The following is a 16,374-nucleotide window of genomic DNA, read 5'->3' as shown; positions in this document are numbered from 1 at the left end:
TCTGCAGGGGGCTCTGTCCCCACAAAGTTATAAATTCCTATCTCTGCCCCACCACACCTGCAACACCACCTTCGGAAATGTAGTTCCAGCTTCCCACAGTGCTCCGTCTTTTTGTTCCAGTCCCTTTACGATGGAGTGTGGGATCCAGGAGTCACAGCTGGCTGCTCACCTGGTCATTTCTTGTTGAGTCTCAAGTGAATTAAGCCTAAGATTCTTATGCTGTTTCCTACTTGCTTTATAAAATAAGATAAATTAACAGGTGAAAATTTGCCCAAACCACTGCTAGGCTGAGAAAGGGGGCTGTCTACCCTCCCACCCACCCACCCCCATGCTATAGCTGGAAACTTCGTTGGCTCGGTAGCAAAGCCTGGATTAAGCATACAAGAGGTGGCAGAGGGATATCATGTGTAACATGCAAAAATGAAACATATAAAAACCAGGGGTTTCACTCAAGGTAAATGGTGAGAAGTTAAGAATGCATGTTACCGTCCTTAGAGCCACCACTTAAAAAGGCAGAGCAAAAGAGCCTATGGAGGAAATAACATAGAATGTTTTAAAATACTTGATTTATGCAAACAAGACAAGAAAGGAAGAACAAAGGAAAGAAATAGAAAAAAAATAGCAAGATGGTAGACCTACCCCAACATTAAATGTAAATGGACTAAAGACTCCAGTTAAAAGGCAGAGATTGTGTGGATAAAAAAGCAAGACCCAACTACATGCTGTCTGCAAGAGATGTACTTCAAATGTAAAGACATAGACAGGGTGAAAGAAAAAGGATGGAAAAAGATATACCATGCAAACGCTAAGCATAAGGATGTCTGTGTGGCTCTGTTCATATCACACAAAGCAGACATCAGGACAAGAAGTGTTATCAGGGAGCAAGATGGCCATTTCACAATGATAAAGGGTGAATTCATCAAGAAGACATAACTGGGTAATCTTGGGCAAGTCTCTTAGCCTCAGTTTCTTTATCTGCAAAATGAGGAGAATAATAGTAGCTACCTATAGGGGACAGTGAGAATCAAATGATTTAATACACGTTAAAGGGTTTAGAACCGTGCTTGGCACATGACAAATGCTCCAGGTTAGCCCCTCGATGTTATTGCAGTTGGGACAGAACCTCAAGCTCTCACCATGACCCTGATCCTGACCTTTCTGAGGTGGGGTTCTGCAGGCTGCTGTGAGATAAGGTGTAAACACAGGCCACTAGCTGGTTCCTGCAGTTCTTTTCCCTGGTGAGAGAGGAGACGGGCACGCCTGTGCCTGTTTAGAGACCTGAAGCAGAGGGATCAAGGGAATGAGATAGCAGAATCCCTTTGCTCCTAGACTCCTACATACCCAAGGGATGAGGCCAAGGACGCATGGGGACTGGGGCCAAGAAGGAAGCAGCTACCAGGCCGGTTTGGGTTGATCGGCTGATTTAGCTGGTGCTGGGTCGGATGGCTCCGGTCTCACCTGGGTCGCTTTCCAACCTGAGAAGCAGGAAGTAACACCCCACCACAGGAAAGCACCAGCACCTGGGACCTGCCAAGTTTACCTGGCAGGAACCACAACCATCTTTGGGCCTTTCCTCCAGCCGCAAGCACAAAGAGAGAATGTCCAGTGACCTTCCCTGCTTGCCCTGGGACCCCTACCCCTACTCCAAGGCTGTGATAGTGGAGCTGGCTTTGCAGGGCTGGGAGCACATGAAGGCCAGTGCTGAGGTGACCTGCGGGGGCCGAGCTGGCTTGGGCACGGAGGCCTGTGGAAGGAGAGACTCCAGCCAGGACCACAGGAAGGCAGGTTTCCAGAATCACTGTTGGCTCTTTCTCCCAGCTCGAGTGTCCTTCCTCCATCTCTTGCTCACATCCTTTCCTGTCACTTCCTGCCTTCCCTACCACAGTGGCCTCCTCATCTTGCCCCCTTGCATCAGAGATTTGCTGAGCATCCACTGTGTACCTCTTGTCTTCCCTCTAGTGTGTGTGGTGGGTGGAGGCACATCCGGCTTGCAGACAGAAAACTGAGGGCCTCTGAGGTGAAGCCAGACAGGATCTGCTAGCTGACCAGTGGCAGAGCCCGGCACTGAGGGTGGGCTCCCTGCTGCAAGTTCATTGTGCTTTACCCGATTTTCTGTTATGGATCCAGATTAACTGTTTTCAATACACTGGCTGGTCAGAAATCTTCAAAGACTCCCCACTGGCTAAAGCGGAAGCTTACAGACTTTTTTGATCTTGCATCCCTATAAGTAAAGCTTTTAAACACACTCTCCATTATCTGTATGTTTTAATTATCTATAAAATGTTTGCAAGTAGTAATGTACTCCTCTATTATGCACATAGGAAAACATTCAAAAAATAGTTTAAAGATGAGATAAATGTGTGGCATAAAAGAAAAAGAGTCTCTAGTATTTTTCCCATCCTCTGGAGATCGGGCTGGAAGTACCCCTGGGGTACACACACATCCCCACCTAGCAGAGGAGTGGCCTGGAGGATGAAGTGCCAACTCCTGCACCCAGTGTGCTGGGACCTAAGGCCCTCAGCAGCGCTCCCCCCCGCTGCCCGGCTGAACAGTGCCACGATAACAAATGGGCCACAGCCATTCTCGGGCCTGTTCCCACCTCCCTACCTTCTCCTCCCCCTTGCCACCTCCTCCATGTTATATGGGCTCCAACCCAAACCCCAAGTCCTCAGCAAAGCCTTTCTGCCCTGCCCCACCCTGGCAACTGTACCCATCATTCAGGCTAAGCCTGCTGTGCATCCACACTAAAACATCTTGCTTGGCATGTCTCATTTCATGCAGGTGCCATTATTATTATAAATGGGCTCAGAGCTGGGAAACAGAGGCTCAGAGTGGTCGAGAAATGTGCCCAATGTAACACAGTAAGCAGCAAAGCAGCACAGCCAAGATTTGTACCCAGGCCTGACTCCAGAGACTGAACTTAGAATAAGACCTAAGCTATGTGAAGCAAAGATGGACTCTCACATTCCTGTTTATTTTTCTCAGCACCTAGCCTAGAAGTGTATGCCTGTGAAATAGTAAGCAAGTTGTTGAATGAATGATTGTTTAAATGGATGAATGAATGAACTATTCAGGCCAACCCCAAGCAGAAAGCTGTAGTTGTGGGGAAAGAGCCCACTTCATTCCTGGTACAGAATGCACAGCCCCTATACCTGAAGAGTCCTGGGAGAGACTTTAAGCTTCAGATGTAGCTGAATCTGGATGCTCAGGTGTCCTCACCAGGCCTCGGTGTCCCTCCAGCTCTGGGCTTGGCCTTCCCAATGCTGGCAGTGTCATCAGGCAGGCTCTGCCGACAGCTCAGGCTCCTTCCCTGCCGGATTAGCAGCTCCAGCAGGAAGACAGGGTATCCTGTTGGCTCGGGTCACGGGTCCATCCTGGATCCTGTCATTGTGGCCAGGGGTCTGGGACAAGCAGCCTGGCCAGCTCTGGGTCACTGAATTGGGAGGGGGACAGCCCTACACAAACCACATGGGCCGAGGAGAAAGGGGTTGAGATGCTGTAACCAGGAGATGGGAGCATGGGTATGGGCAGGTGTGAATATCAAGTGTCCACTTGAGTCTTGTCTCCTGCAGGACCTGGTGGACTGGCAGAAGCCCCTCTTGTGGCAGGTGGGCCACCTGGAAGAGAAGTATGATGAGTGGGTCCACCAGCCTGTGGCCAGACCCATTCGCCTCTTCCACTCAGACTTCGTCGAGGCCCTCTCCAAGACTGTCTGGTGAGCCCTGCTCTTTGCCCATGATGGACTGTCCTTCTCTCCTGATGGCAGCAGCCAGATGTGGAAGGAGAAGGGGCAGTCAGGTCCCTTCCCAGAGTCCAGGGCTGTGCCATAAGCCCTTGGGGAGGGTGGAACATGCCTTAGGCCCAATCCATTCCTGGGCATGGTTTTGTCCACTGAGTGGATACCAACCCAACATGCAGCCAGAAACCACCGCGAATGCCACCTGCATTTATTCCAGACTCCTGTCAGGGTTTTCCAGCCACTAATTCCTTGGGAACAATTTTACCTGCAATTAGCTCCCCAGCCACAAGAGGTCAGTGTCCATCAAAAGTCAGTAGCCAGAGGGAGACAGTTCCTTTCTGCCAATAACTCATCTCAGTGGCCTAGGGACTCACAGCCTCTCTCCTCCTTTCTCCCACCCCGCCCCGCCATCCCCGACATCAGAGTCACTTTGACCCCAGCTCTCTGTATGCTTTCTGCCTGTGCTTTTGAGGTCATCTTGTCCCCACCTTGAGCCAAGAGGTGTGTTCTAGCTAGAACTCATGAGCCTCCACGCGTGCCTCTCTCACCCCAACGCCCCCTCCCCTCCACCCCCTGCAGGTACAGTGTCCCCCTCATCTGGATGCCCCTGCTGCTGTACCTCAGCTGGTCCTACTACCAAACCCTCACCCAGGGCAACGTCCGGCTGTTCGCATCCTTCACCACAGGTAACACCAGGTCCCTTCCTGACGTGCTCCCGCAGATCCTGGAGGCCAGAGCCCTCAGTGCTCACCCTGGTCCTGAGTTTCTGGGAACACCTATCACAAAAAAAAAATGTTAATGAGGCCTCGCTGTAGAAAGAGTCTTCCAAAAACTAATATTGTCAGGGCCCCCAAAACGGATACAAAACCTGCAACCCGTCAGCAGAAATTAAGTGAAAATATTTCATCAGGTGGCACAGCAATAAAGAAGGGGCGGCTCTCTCACTGAGACTAACATCGGAAAATGCATGACCTGGGACTCTCTGTTAAGAAACTGAACGGGATCCTCCATCAGGTGGCCCAGCTGAGGGTGGGCTCTGAACATAGCACAGGTGAGCAGAGCACCTGGGAGAGAAAGGCTCCGGAGTGTCCTGCAGGGTTTCCAAGGCCAAGACCTGTGCAGCGGAAACCTTGGCGGGAATGCCAGCCCCACCTCAGCCTGCGAGCGTGTCCCACCGCAGGCCCTGCACTTCCTGGGGACTGTCTCGTTTTACCTCCCAGCAGCCCACGAGAAAGATGCTGACAGGATCCCCTTTTAGAGATGAGGAAGTGGAGTCTCCGAGAGGTCACGCAAGTGACTCAGGGTCACAGACAAGGATGTGGATACCAGGTGTCCCCCAGCTTCTAGCTGGGGGGCAGGAGGCAGAGAGACGGTCAGCATATTGGACGGAGTCTGTCAGGGTGGCTACAAGGTTTGGGTGTGGCCTCTTCTGCCAGCCTGTCCCCACAAGCTCACAGCCTGCTGTGGGCCTCAGGTGCATGTTACCTGCCCAGGTGGCCTGTCCATCCTGGCCCAGCCTGCCTCAGGGAGATGCTGGTCCATGGTGGGTGGCTCAGACGGAGGGCAAGGTTGAGGGGAGGGCAGGAGAGGCAGGGCCATGGGGTGGGGGTAGCCTGCGTCTGCTGCCCACTCCTCGCCTTGCTGACTGGGAGGCCTTGAGGTCTCTGCTCAGCCTTCTGAGCCCCAGTCTCCACCAGCTGCAGGCTCCATTTCCCCACACTCGGGGCCACTGACCCAGGAGATGGGGGGAGAACAAGCTGCGGGGAGTTCCCCTGATGCTGGTCACCGAGGGTTAACGTGTGCATCCTGTGAGCCTCAGTTACCCTTTTCTGCCCACGCTGAATAGCTCAGGCACAGCACAGGGCTTGTGCTTGAAGCCTGCTGGCTGAATCACCCACTGTCTGCCCGCGGTCCCCTAACAATCGCCGTCAGTGGCAGGGCCGCCGGGGCTGGCGGGTGGAGGGGGAAGGGGACGCTGAAGCTTTGGCCCAGGTCCCTCTGCCGGGTTCCTCCAGAGATGCCACTCGGTACCAGCTCCAGCCAGATGGGCAGATGGGTGATGCTGGGGTGAGGGGGTGGGCAGAGACTTGACCTATGGGAGGGGACTTTCTTGAGTGGCAGGGAGGAGGGCTCAGCCAGAGCCACAGGCTGCTGCTGCGAGCTGAAATGTGCCTGTCGAATAAAAAGCCCAGAGTAGAGGGTTCGTAAGCCTCTGGCCACAAGGCCATTATGGTGGCAGGAGAGATGAGTCTCCACGTGTCCCCTTACTCCACCCACCCCCACCCCCCAGCTCCTCGGGCAAGACATAAATGCCAGGCAGAGGAAAGAAGAGCCTGCAGAGCCAGGGCACCCTCAGTGCAGCTGCTTCCAAAGGATGCACTGCAGTAAATAAATGCAGCGGGTTGGGGTGCCAAGAAGCAGTGGACGCTGAACAAGAAACAAGTTCAAGTTAAATCCCTAGATTCATGCATGACAGTACTTTGAAAAGCAGAGGTTTCTGCAAATTCAGAATGGCTCCCAGAACCATTCCCAAGAAGTTTAGGGTGAGGGCCAAGCCAGAGCCACGGCTGAGCAGCAGATTGTGTTGTGAGAGCCCTGGCAAAGGTCAAGACCAAAGCCTGTGGTCAGGCAGTGCCCCCGGGTGTCCAGCCCTTTCCCTGCCGGCAGGAGAGCTAAGGGGCAAGGCAGGGCACCTGAAGCTCTGGGCAGGGAGCCAGGAAACTCCTCCCTCGACCCAGGACCCTCAGGAGCTCTGCAAGGAGAACCGAGAGAAGGTGGGCAAAAGTGGGACTGCTGGTTGGAGCTTAGACAGATATATTTTGACTCATTCTATTTAAAAACTATGTAGCTACTTATTATAGATCAGGAGTCAAGAGGGTTCTTCATTACCTCCATCCTGACAACAGCCCCTCAAGATGGGCAGGATTTTGATGGTCATGAAAACTATAACACGTGGGTGATGCAGAGATGGAATTTGAATCCAGATCTGCGAATCAAAGCCTGTGGTTTGAAGGACCCCAGGGGTGTTGAGGCTCCTTTGGAGGCGGGTCCCCTTGCCAACCAGAGTCGCCTGCCAAGGCCTGATGGCCACTTGCAGTCAAAGTGGGAGCATCAGGGAAAGGTGCTGGAGAGGCTGTTTGGGAGGTGTCAGAGCTTGACCTCTAGGAAGGGGCCATAGGAGTGGGAGCAGGCCCCACTGGCGAGAGGTGTCAGACCAGCTTACTACCCCATTAGAGTGAGAAGGACTCTTTGGGGATTGAATCTTTTTTGTTTCATTGTGGTAACATATACATAACATTCAATTTTCCAGGTTTACCATTTTTAAGTACAATTCAGTGGCACTAATTACATTCACAATGATGTGCTACCATCACCAACTTCCATTATTAAAATGTTTTCATCACCCCATACACTTTACCCTTCAAGCAATAACTCCCCAGTTCTCCTCCCCAACCTCCGGTCACCTCTGATCTATTTCTGTCTCCATGAATTCGCTTACTCTGGATATTCCATTTAAGTGGACTCATATGATATTTGTCCTTTTGTGTCCGGCTTATTTCAGTTAGCATAATGTTTTCAAGGCTCATGTTGTAGCAGGCCTCAGAACATCATTCTTTTTTAGGGCTGACTGGTATTCCACGGTGTGGATAGACCACATTTTGTTCATCTGTTTATCTGTCAGTGGACACTTGGGTTGTTTCCACCTTTTAGCTATTGTAAATAAAGTGACTATGGATGGGAATTGAATCTTTGCTGCATCATATGCTAGTTACCAGGTGAGGTTTGAAAAATCTTTTCATCGCATGGAGATTTGTTTGGGACTATTTGAAAGAATGGGGCTTGGCCTAGACTCTGGCCCCAAGAGTTGAAAGGTCACTTCCCCTCCCCACCTTCCTGGGCTTTGGCCCTTCCCCCACAGTCCCCTGTGGTCAGCTGTCCTGGGGCTGCCACAGGAGCCAGATGGCTCGAGCCCTTCCCAAGTGCTTCCCTCAACGGAGCCGGAAGCTACCTCCCCTGGGCCTGGTTCTGTCCTTAGGATGGTGTGATCAAGTCTCATCTCAGCACGGGCTTTTGGAGAGGCTTTCATTTGCCTGTGTAGTCTCCCAGCGGGTCTTTGAGCACCTACTGTGTTGAGCACCAGAGATATAAAATGAAACACCTGGATTCTGCCCATGAAACACTTAGAACCTAATGGAGGACGAACGAGTAACCGGGTGAGGTGGAGGCCAGAGCAGGAGCCTCTAACCCAGCTGGGAGAGGCGAAGGGCATCGGCAGAGGCTTCTCAGAGGAGATACGTGGGCTGAATCTCCAAGGATAAGGAAGGGAGGGAAGGGAATTCCAATGAAGGACACATGAGCAAAAGTATGGAGATGGGGAACCGAGAACATGGGACCTTTAAGAAGCCACAGTGGTTTGGTTTAGCCCCAGGGCAAGGTGATGGGGAGATGAGGCCGGGAAGTGGTTGGCAGGGCCAGGCTGGGAGGGACCTTGAATGCCGTGGTGTGGGGTTTGGACTTTGCTCGAAGGTAATAAGGAACCGTGGAAGGCAGGGAGTTGGGTTGGGAAGCGGCTGCCATCATCTAGGCAAGAGGTGATGAGGTAGTGGAGATTAAGGGAAGTGAAGGAGGTAGACGTGATGGGGCTTGGGGACCAATTGGATTTGGGGAGAGGGATAAATAGAGCATGACCCCTTGGGTAACTGAGTGAATGTCACTGGCCCTCATGGAGGAAAGGAACTCAAGAGGAGCATTCTGGAATGATAGCAGTGGACAGGAGGAAAGAGGAAGATGATTGTCTTCATTTGGGAGCTGGTAGGTGTGAGGGGCCATGAGGAGATGTTGGTAGATGTGAGGGGCAATGAGTAGCAAGTCACTGTCCATGGCTGGGTTGGAGTTTAGATCTGGGAGTTGTCAGCATGTGGGGTGTGGTTAGTCAGGGATGGAGCAGAGAGGGTGGTAAGAGTGGAGGGTCAAGTCTTCAACCTGAGGACAGAGCCAGAGTGTTCCATGATGGAGCCCAGAAAGGGGTGTCCAGAGAAGACACAAAAGGACAGGGACTGGAGTGTGTGTTCTGCCCTTATTAGTCCCAGATCCTTTGAGAATCTGAAAAGCTGTAGACTCTCTCCCCAGAAAAATGCATGAAAGATTCATAATTTGGTATGTAATTTCAGCAGGTTCACAGACAGCCTGCAAACCAAATTAGGACCCTTTTGGCATTCATGAACCTCCGACCAAGAAGCTCTGTAATTGTCAGATTCAAGAAGACAGGGGTTGCCAATGTTACATGCTGCAGCCACGTAAGAGATGGACTGAAATAATACTTGGATTTGGCAAGAAATTCAATATGAATGCCTTTGCAGTCCTGGGGGATTGGGACAGAAGACAGACCTCAGGGGCTAGAGGAGCAAATGGGAAGGGCAAAGTAGAGACCCAAGTCTGGGCTATTGTCTCAGTAAGATCGACTATGAAGAGACTGAGTCCACAAGAGGAAAGCCTAGCCTCTGTTGTGAAGATGAGCAGAGAAGCCAATGGAGAAGGAGAGGTTGAAAATGCTCAGAGGGGTCAGCTGGGATGGAGGGACCTTGGGAAGAGGTGGGCCAAGGGCTCTGCACTGCCTAGCAGGATGAGCCTGGCAAGTAACATGACTTGTCTGTGCCTCCTCATCCTCAGCCATCAGGTATGGGCAATGCCAGTGCCTCTCTGGAAAGGATGAAGTAACTCACTGGAGGTTTGAAGCTGTGTGTTCCCATACCGGTGGGTGTGGCTCCATTGTGAGTAAGACCTTCTAATGAGACAACTTCAGTTAAGGTGTGACCCACCTCATTCTGAATGAGTCTTAATCCTGTTAGTGGAGTTCTTTGTAAGAGAATGAAATTCAGACAGAGAGAGAGAAAGCCATGGAAGCAAGAAGCTGAAATCAGCAGAACCCAGAAGAGAAGGGAGAGACCAGCAGATGCCATGCCAAGAATTGCCGGCAGCCAGTCTTCGGGAAGATAGCTTCGCCTTCATGATGCCTTGATTGGGACATTTTCCTGGCCTCAAACTGTAAGCAAATAAATTCCCCAGTATTTAAGCCAACCCACTTCATGGTGTCTGCTTTGAGCAGCCTAGGAAACTTAAACACCCACCTAAAGCACTTGAACAGTGCCTAGGATGCAAGTCCCATATTATTCCAATCTCTCACCTGGGTACATACCTCTTCCCTGCAGGGCAGGAAGGAAGTACCAGGATGGGGACAGAATCACGTGTGGTTGAAGGTGGAAGGGAGGCTGTGAATGGAAAAGTTCTATGAAGTAGGAGGCCCTGGTAGAAGGTCAAGGAGAGGGGATGGAGGAGAGTGGGGAGTATTTGAAAGAGCCCCTGAGGGCAGATGGGAAGGAGCTGAATCTGGGGACATAAAGGGATCACCATGCAGTGTTTTGGGTCCAGCTGAGGTTGAAGAGCAGACCCATGGCTACACAACTGTCCCACTGTGCTCAGCAGCTTGGATCTGAGGGTGGAGAGGTAGGTCCTTGGACCCATCCAGGGTTGGGGGTTCATGGGGCAGGTGAGGGAGGTGGAGTAATGGTCCAAACAGAATGGCTGGCTTTGGAAAACAGTCTGGCAATTCCTCAAAAGGTTAAACACAGAGCTGCCATATGACTCAGCAATTCCGCTCCTAGGTATCTACCCAAGAGAAATGGAAACATGTTCACACAAACACTGGCACATGTATGTTCATTGCATTAGTCACAAAAGTCACCAAAATGGAAACCACCCATATGGCCACCAACTGATGAATGGAGAAATAAAACATGGTCTTTCCATACAATGACTATTATTATTCTGCCATAAAAATATATATATGCTACATGTGTGAACCTTGAAAACATTATGCTAAGTGAAAGAATCTCATCACAAAAGACCCACATATGTTGTGATTCCATTTATACAAAATGTCCAGAATAAGCAAATCTGTAGAGACAGAAAGTGGAGTAAAGGTTTTCTACAGCTGGGGTGGGGAGAGGGGGGAGATTGGAAGGAAGTGGAAAGTGACTGCTAACAGGTACAGGATGCCATTTGGGGGTGATGAAAATGTTCCAAAATTGACTGTGGTGATGGTTGTGCAACTCCGTGAATACACGGAAAGCCTTTAAATTGTACATTTTAAATAGATGACTTGTATGGTATGTGACTTACATTTCCATAAAGCTGTTACTAGAAAGAGAGAATGCCTGAGGCCAGGGCTTGTAGGGAAAGAGTAAAGGTCAGAGGGCAAGGAGAGAGAAGCAGAAAACTCCCCAGGAAGTCACAGAAAGAATCAAGAGCAAGAAAGGAGAGCCGGTAGGACGGTCGGCACACTGTCATCAAAGGGTTGGACTGGAAACCTTACACCTCTGGTTGTCTCCCCAGACTCATCGTCCCCAGTGTTGTCAGATCTTCCTCCTATACCGTGATTTCAGGTCTGATCAGCTGAGATTTCTGTCCTTGGGTTTCCCTGCCCTTCCTGCCCCACAGCCCCTGGCTGTTACCATCTTCACCAAGGACCCGCCGGCTCTCCTGGCTTAGTCCCCTCCCATCCGGCCCCCTCCCAGCAGGGATCCGCGCCCCCTGCCACCCCCTCACCCCCCCCAAGGAAAATAGCAGATCTTCGGCCAGGAGCCCCTCATTCTCTGAGGGCGCCCTCCTGAATCCAGCGCAGGGCCTGTCCCCAAAGCTGCTGGACCGAGCCGGGAGCTCCCGGGGGCCCGCGGCCCGCCCTGACCGCGCCCCCGTCGCCGCCCGCAGAGTACTCGGTGGCGGTGCCCGAGTCCGTGTTCCCGGGGCTCTTCGCGCTCGGGATGTTCCTCTGGAGCCTGACCGAGTACTTCCTCCACCGCTTCCTCTTCCACATGAAGCCCCCGAGCAACAGCTATTACCTCATCACGCTGCACTTCCTCATGCACGGCCAGCACCACAAGGTGAGCGCACCTGCCTGGGAGTCCGCTCCTGGGGGGGAGGGGGGAGCGGGGAGCCCGGGCCCGGGGTGCTGCCCAGCGCGTGACGGGGTCAGGTATCCTCACCTGAACCAGGTGCGGACAGGGGGAGCGTGTGTGCGTTTATGCCGTCGTTACTCATACCGGGCCTGCTGCAAGTACATGTCATGCATCCTCACAACAGCTCATTCATCCATCCATCCATCCATTCATTCATTCGTAGAGTGCTTACTGTGGGCCTGGCACTGGTCTAGACACGACTGAACCAAATGGACAAAAATTCCTGCCTTCGTGGAGCTTCCCTCTGCGGGAGGCGTTATGTTCACCCCCATTCCACAGAGCAGGAAACAGGCTTGAGGAAATTAGGGAACTTGCCCCAGGTCACACCTTAGACTCCAGAGCCTGTGCTTTTGACCACCCACTACCCTGGGGCCCTTCAGGGTCTACGAGGAAGCGCATGCACCCCTGGCAGCGTCTCTGTCCCTGCATCGGGGGACCCTCCTCCTGTCCCAGGGCATCCCCCAGCAAGCCCCTGGGCTCTGGGCTTTCCCTCACATTTTCTCCCTCCTCCATACTGAGTCCTTCTCCCCCAAGATTCTGTTCTCTGCTGTGGGTAAATCAGAGAAAATGTGGCAGAAATATTTTTGGGACACAAGTGTTCATGTGCAAAAAAAGAAAAAAATTCCTTATGTTGCTGATACTGATCTTAGATTTTTCCTTGGGTTCCTGCAGGCATTTAATCTAGTCTGTCTGAATGAGCTGAGGCAAGTCCAGGGTTTTAGAAGCTGGTTCGGGGTTTTTCTGACTAGTCAGGCATGTCACCCTCCCTGCTCTCCCTGGAGTTGGTCTGTGTCCTTGGGCCCTTCATAGGAGCAGAGCATTGGGGTGGATGCTCAACCCTGGGCCCATTGTCATGTAGGACCCTCTAGGAGGTACCACATCATGCCCAGGCCTGGTCAGTGTCATCCCTCCAGGGAATGTCCAGCTCCCTGTGGCCTCTGCTCTCCAGGTGTGCTGCATCTGCCGCCGTGTGCCTTGTCCCACCTGTCACACCTTTCCCCCCACTGCCCCCATCAAATAATTTTCCCATCCTTCTCAAGGGACTAAAGAACCTTCTGGAAGCCTGCTTGGGTCACCCTGAGGTCCCCAGAATCACAGGGGGCTGCGTCAGTGTTCCTCTACCCAGACACTTCCAGCCAATGTGTCTAGTCACCTGCGGCCATACCATGGGGACCTCGGCTTGCTGATGGGTTGCCCTCCCTGACAACCCTGGCCTCTGCCTAGGTGCCCAGAAACTCCCTCTGGCTGGGGGGTGGTATTTGGGGGTGGGACTCCAGAGCCAAGGGGGCCTCTTGAGCAGAGGCAGGGCTCTGAGCCTGGGGACAGCTGGTGCATCTGGTTCCCCGTCACATCCAACCCCCGGGGCCTGGGCAGGTCCCATTCTCGCCTGAAAATGGGGAGCAGGTTGCCGGCCTCCCTGCTGTGGCTGGGCCGCGCCACCCCTCCTCGGCGGTGCCCACAGGTCCCCGGCCCAGGGCCACCTCCTGACCTGCAGGCCTCCCTCCGCAGGCGCCCTTCGATGACTCCCGCCTGGTGGTGCCCCCGGTGCCCGCTTCTATCATGGTTGCCTTCTTCTACGTGTTCTTACGCCTCATCCTGCCAGAGGCCGTGGGGGGCACCGTGTTTGCCGGGGGCCTCCTGGGGTACGTCCTCTACGACATGACGCATTACTACCTGCACTTCGGCTCCCCACACAAGGGCTCCTACCTGTGCAACATGAAGACGCATCACATCAAGCATCACTTCTCCCATCAGAAGGCAGGTGAGCACTGGCCCGCAGGGGACGCCTCGTTTGTTCATTTAGGGATTTGACGGTGACCACTGAGCTTCCTGCTCTGGGTACTGGGAACACACAGACAGACAGGGAGGTCTGGGGCTCCCCTTCTATCCTTGCTGGCGCAGGGGGTTGTGCAGAGACAAGCGAGGCAGTCAATATGTGACAAAGATCATTTCAGACAGTGACAAGTGCCACACAGAAAACAAAGCAAGGTGATATTGGAGGAGCTATATAACAGGTGGGAGAGGGGTCCAGCTCTGCCCAATAAAATAGACTGCGAGCCACATATGTGATTTTAAATTTTCTAGTAGCCACATTAAAAAGTAAAAGTAAATAGTAATATTTTAATAATATGTTTTTGTTTAACCCAGTATTTCTAGAATAGTGTCATTTCAACATGTAATCAATATAAAAAAAATTGTTAACAGGATATGTCAGATTCTTTTTCTGGTACTAAGTCTTCAAAACCCGGTGTGTATTTTGCACTTGCATATGTCAATTTGGACACTAAAATGTCACTGAAAAAAAATGTCACTGGAGATACGTGGCGTATATTTAGATTTTATAAAATTTACAGTTTGCTAAAACAAATAGCATATAATGGGTAGACTTAACAACAGGAATTTATTGGCTCACGGTTTCAGGGGCTGGAAGGCTGAATTCCTCCTGGGGCCGGTGTTAACTGGCTGGCCGGCAAACTTTGGGGTTCCTTGGCTTTTCTGTCCCATGGCAGGGCACATGGCGGCGTCTTCTCCTTCCTCTCCTGGGTTCCATTGACTTCCAGCTTTGCTCCTCCCTATGGCTTCTCTTTCTGGGTCCAATTTCCTTGGCTTACAGGGACTTCAGCATTTGGTCTGGGTATCTTAACTCATAGCATCCTCACTTCAAAGGCTCTATTTACAAATGGGGTCACACCACAGTTCCAGAGATCTAAACATGACCTTTTGTGGGGGACACAACAGTCAAAAAAGTAGATTCACAGATGGAAGTTTCTCCAAATGTGCTAGAAGTTTCCCAATAACTGAATTGAGTATGTTTTTCTTGGGGGGTGGGGGTGGGAGGGAGGTTTGTTTGTTTTTTCCCACATTCTTCAATTACCGTCTTTATTTGTACTAAGGTGATATATTTGAATTTTCGAATCTTTACTTTTGTTTTTTACTTTGTAACAAGTTTAGAAACATATACGTTTTTCCACTGACATTTAACTTAATTAAAATTAAATACAATTAAGACTTTAGTTTCCCCATGGCAGTGGCCACATTTCCAGTGCTCAGTAGCCACACGTGACTAGTGTTCACCCTATTAGACAGCAGAGCTCTAAAGAAGATGGTCTAAGAAGATTGTCACTGCAGAGGTGTCCCTCACGCCCAAACACGAATGAAGAGAAGGCCCAGATGCAGGTGTCTGGAAAGGAGCCACCGGTGCACAGGCCTGAGGCAGGAAGGAGGTTGACATCCTCAGGGAGGAGCAAGAGGGAAGAAGAGGCAGGCAGGGCCAGGCCACCCGGGGCTTCAGACCAGATAAGGAATTTGGGTTTAGTCAAAGTGCATCCTGGGGAGGCCAGACCCGCCTTCCACCAGCAGGATGGATGTGGGAATCTTCCCCGCGTGCCAGCCACCCCGGTCCCTCCCTGCTCCTCCAACAGCACCTCACGGGCAATGCATTTGTCTCCTCTAGGGTTTGGCATCAGCACTAAATTATGGGATCACATCTTCCACACCCTCATCCCGGAGGAACCCCACCTGAAGACACAGTGACAACTCCCAGCCCCTCCGTCCTGCTCTCAGCGCAGCCCCAGCACCCGGCTCACCCCCATCCCCTCCCACCCTTGCTAAGGAGGTTTGCTTGGCCACCCCGGGTCTGCCCTGGCAGTGTCCTGCCCTGGGACGTTGTAGGGGGTGCTGGGGAGACCTCGAGGCAGGACTGCCCTCCCGACCCACCTCAGGAACTGGCTCTTCCCTGGCTTCCCCATCTCATCCCTGCCAGAGCCTTGGCCCACAGGCTGCAGGGCCCAGCCAGCTGCCGTCCCAAGGGGAGTGAAGGAAACTGACCCCTGTAGCCAGGCCTGGGTCCCACCCGGGTCTCAAGCACCTTGGACTCCCCAGACGCCACCCCAGGTGCTCCCAGTAGGGAGCAGGGTGTGCAGGGCCGGTGGACCCCATCTTCCCCTCCCACCCAGTAGCCCTTCTGGGGAGGCCTCTGCTGCCCCAGCTGTCTCCAGAGGATAGGAGGGGACTGAGGTAGATGAAGGGCTCTTACATGAAGAGTCAGCACCAAGCTGCTTACTACCCCTGCTGCCCACCACAAATGCCAGCAGGACAGCCAGATGCTTCGGCTGTAGCTCCCCCAGCACCTGCCTGTGCAGACAGGCCAGGGGTGCTGGGCGACAGCCTCAAGGCTAGCAGGGGCCCTGGGTCCCTTTCTGTAGGAGTCACCAGCTGCTCCAGCCTTTTTCTCTTTCGGGGACTGAAACCCCCCCACAAGGGGGCTGAAGGGGCTCCACAGGTGGGCATTCCACCCCCTCCCTGGCCATCCTCGATCCTCAGCCTCCAACTAGCACGGAGAGCCCCTGCCCCCTCACTCAGGCCTTCCTGCCAGGAAGGAGCTGAATGTGGTGCCTTATTGCCTCCCCGCCCCCTTTGCTTTCCCTGCTCCCCTCCTCCTGCAGACCCAGCAGGTGAGATTCCTGCCCCTTCATCCCCATAACTAAAACCTGCACTGCTCCTAGGAGGATCTGATTCATAAACGATATAAATACCCTCAGTCTGGCCCAGACCTAGAAGCTGGTCAGACTGCCCTTTCTAACCCTATATGTTGCTCTTATGTTTTTTTAAAAAAAAAAA

At 52.5% G+C, this 16,374-nt stretch overlaps 1 protein-coding gene across 1 annotated transcript in view; it reads left to right on the top strand.

The window, feature by feature from the left end:
* Positions 1-16,374, top strand: part of FA2H (fatty acid 2-hydroxylase) — a 48,912-nt gene extending 32,538 nt beyond the window's left edge. The window contains exons 3-7 of the mRNA XM_037815904.1: positions 3,573-3,715; positions 4,319-4,425; positions 11,507-11,679; positions 13,264-13,516; positions 15,209-16,374. Of these exons, the coding sequence (XP_037671832.1) occupies positions 3,573-3,715; positions 4,319-4,425; positions 11,507-11,679; positions 13,264-13,516; positions 15,209-15,288 (756 nt within the window). The 3' untranslated portion in view covers positions 15,289-16,374. The remainder of the gene's footprint in view (positions 1-3,572; positions 3,716-4,318; positions 4,426-11,506; positions 11,680-13,263; positions 13,517-15,208) is intronic.

The sequence above is a fragment of the Choloepus didactylus genome, chromosome 22 (assembly GCF_015220235.1).
Source record: "Choloepus didactylus isolate mChoDid1 chromosome 22, mChoDid1.pri, whole genome shotgun sequence".
NCBI lineage: Eukaryota > Metazoa > Chordata > Mammalia > Pilosa > Megalonychidae > Choloepus > Choloepus didactylus.
This window is presented reverse-complemented; position numbering and strand designations above follow the sequence as displayed.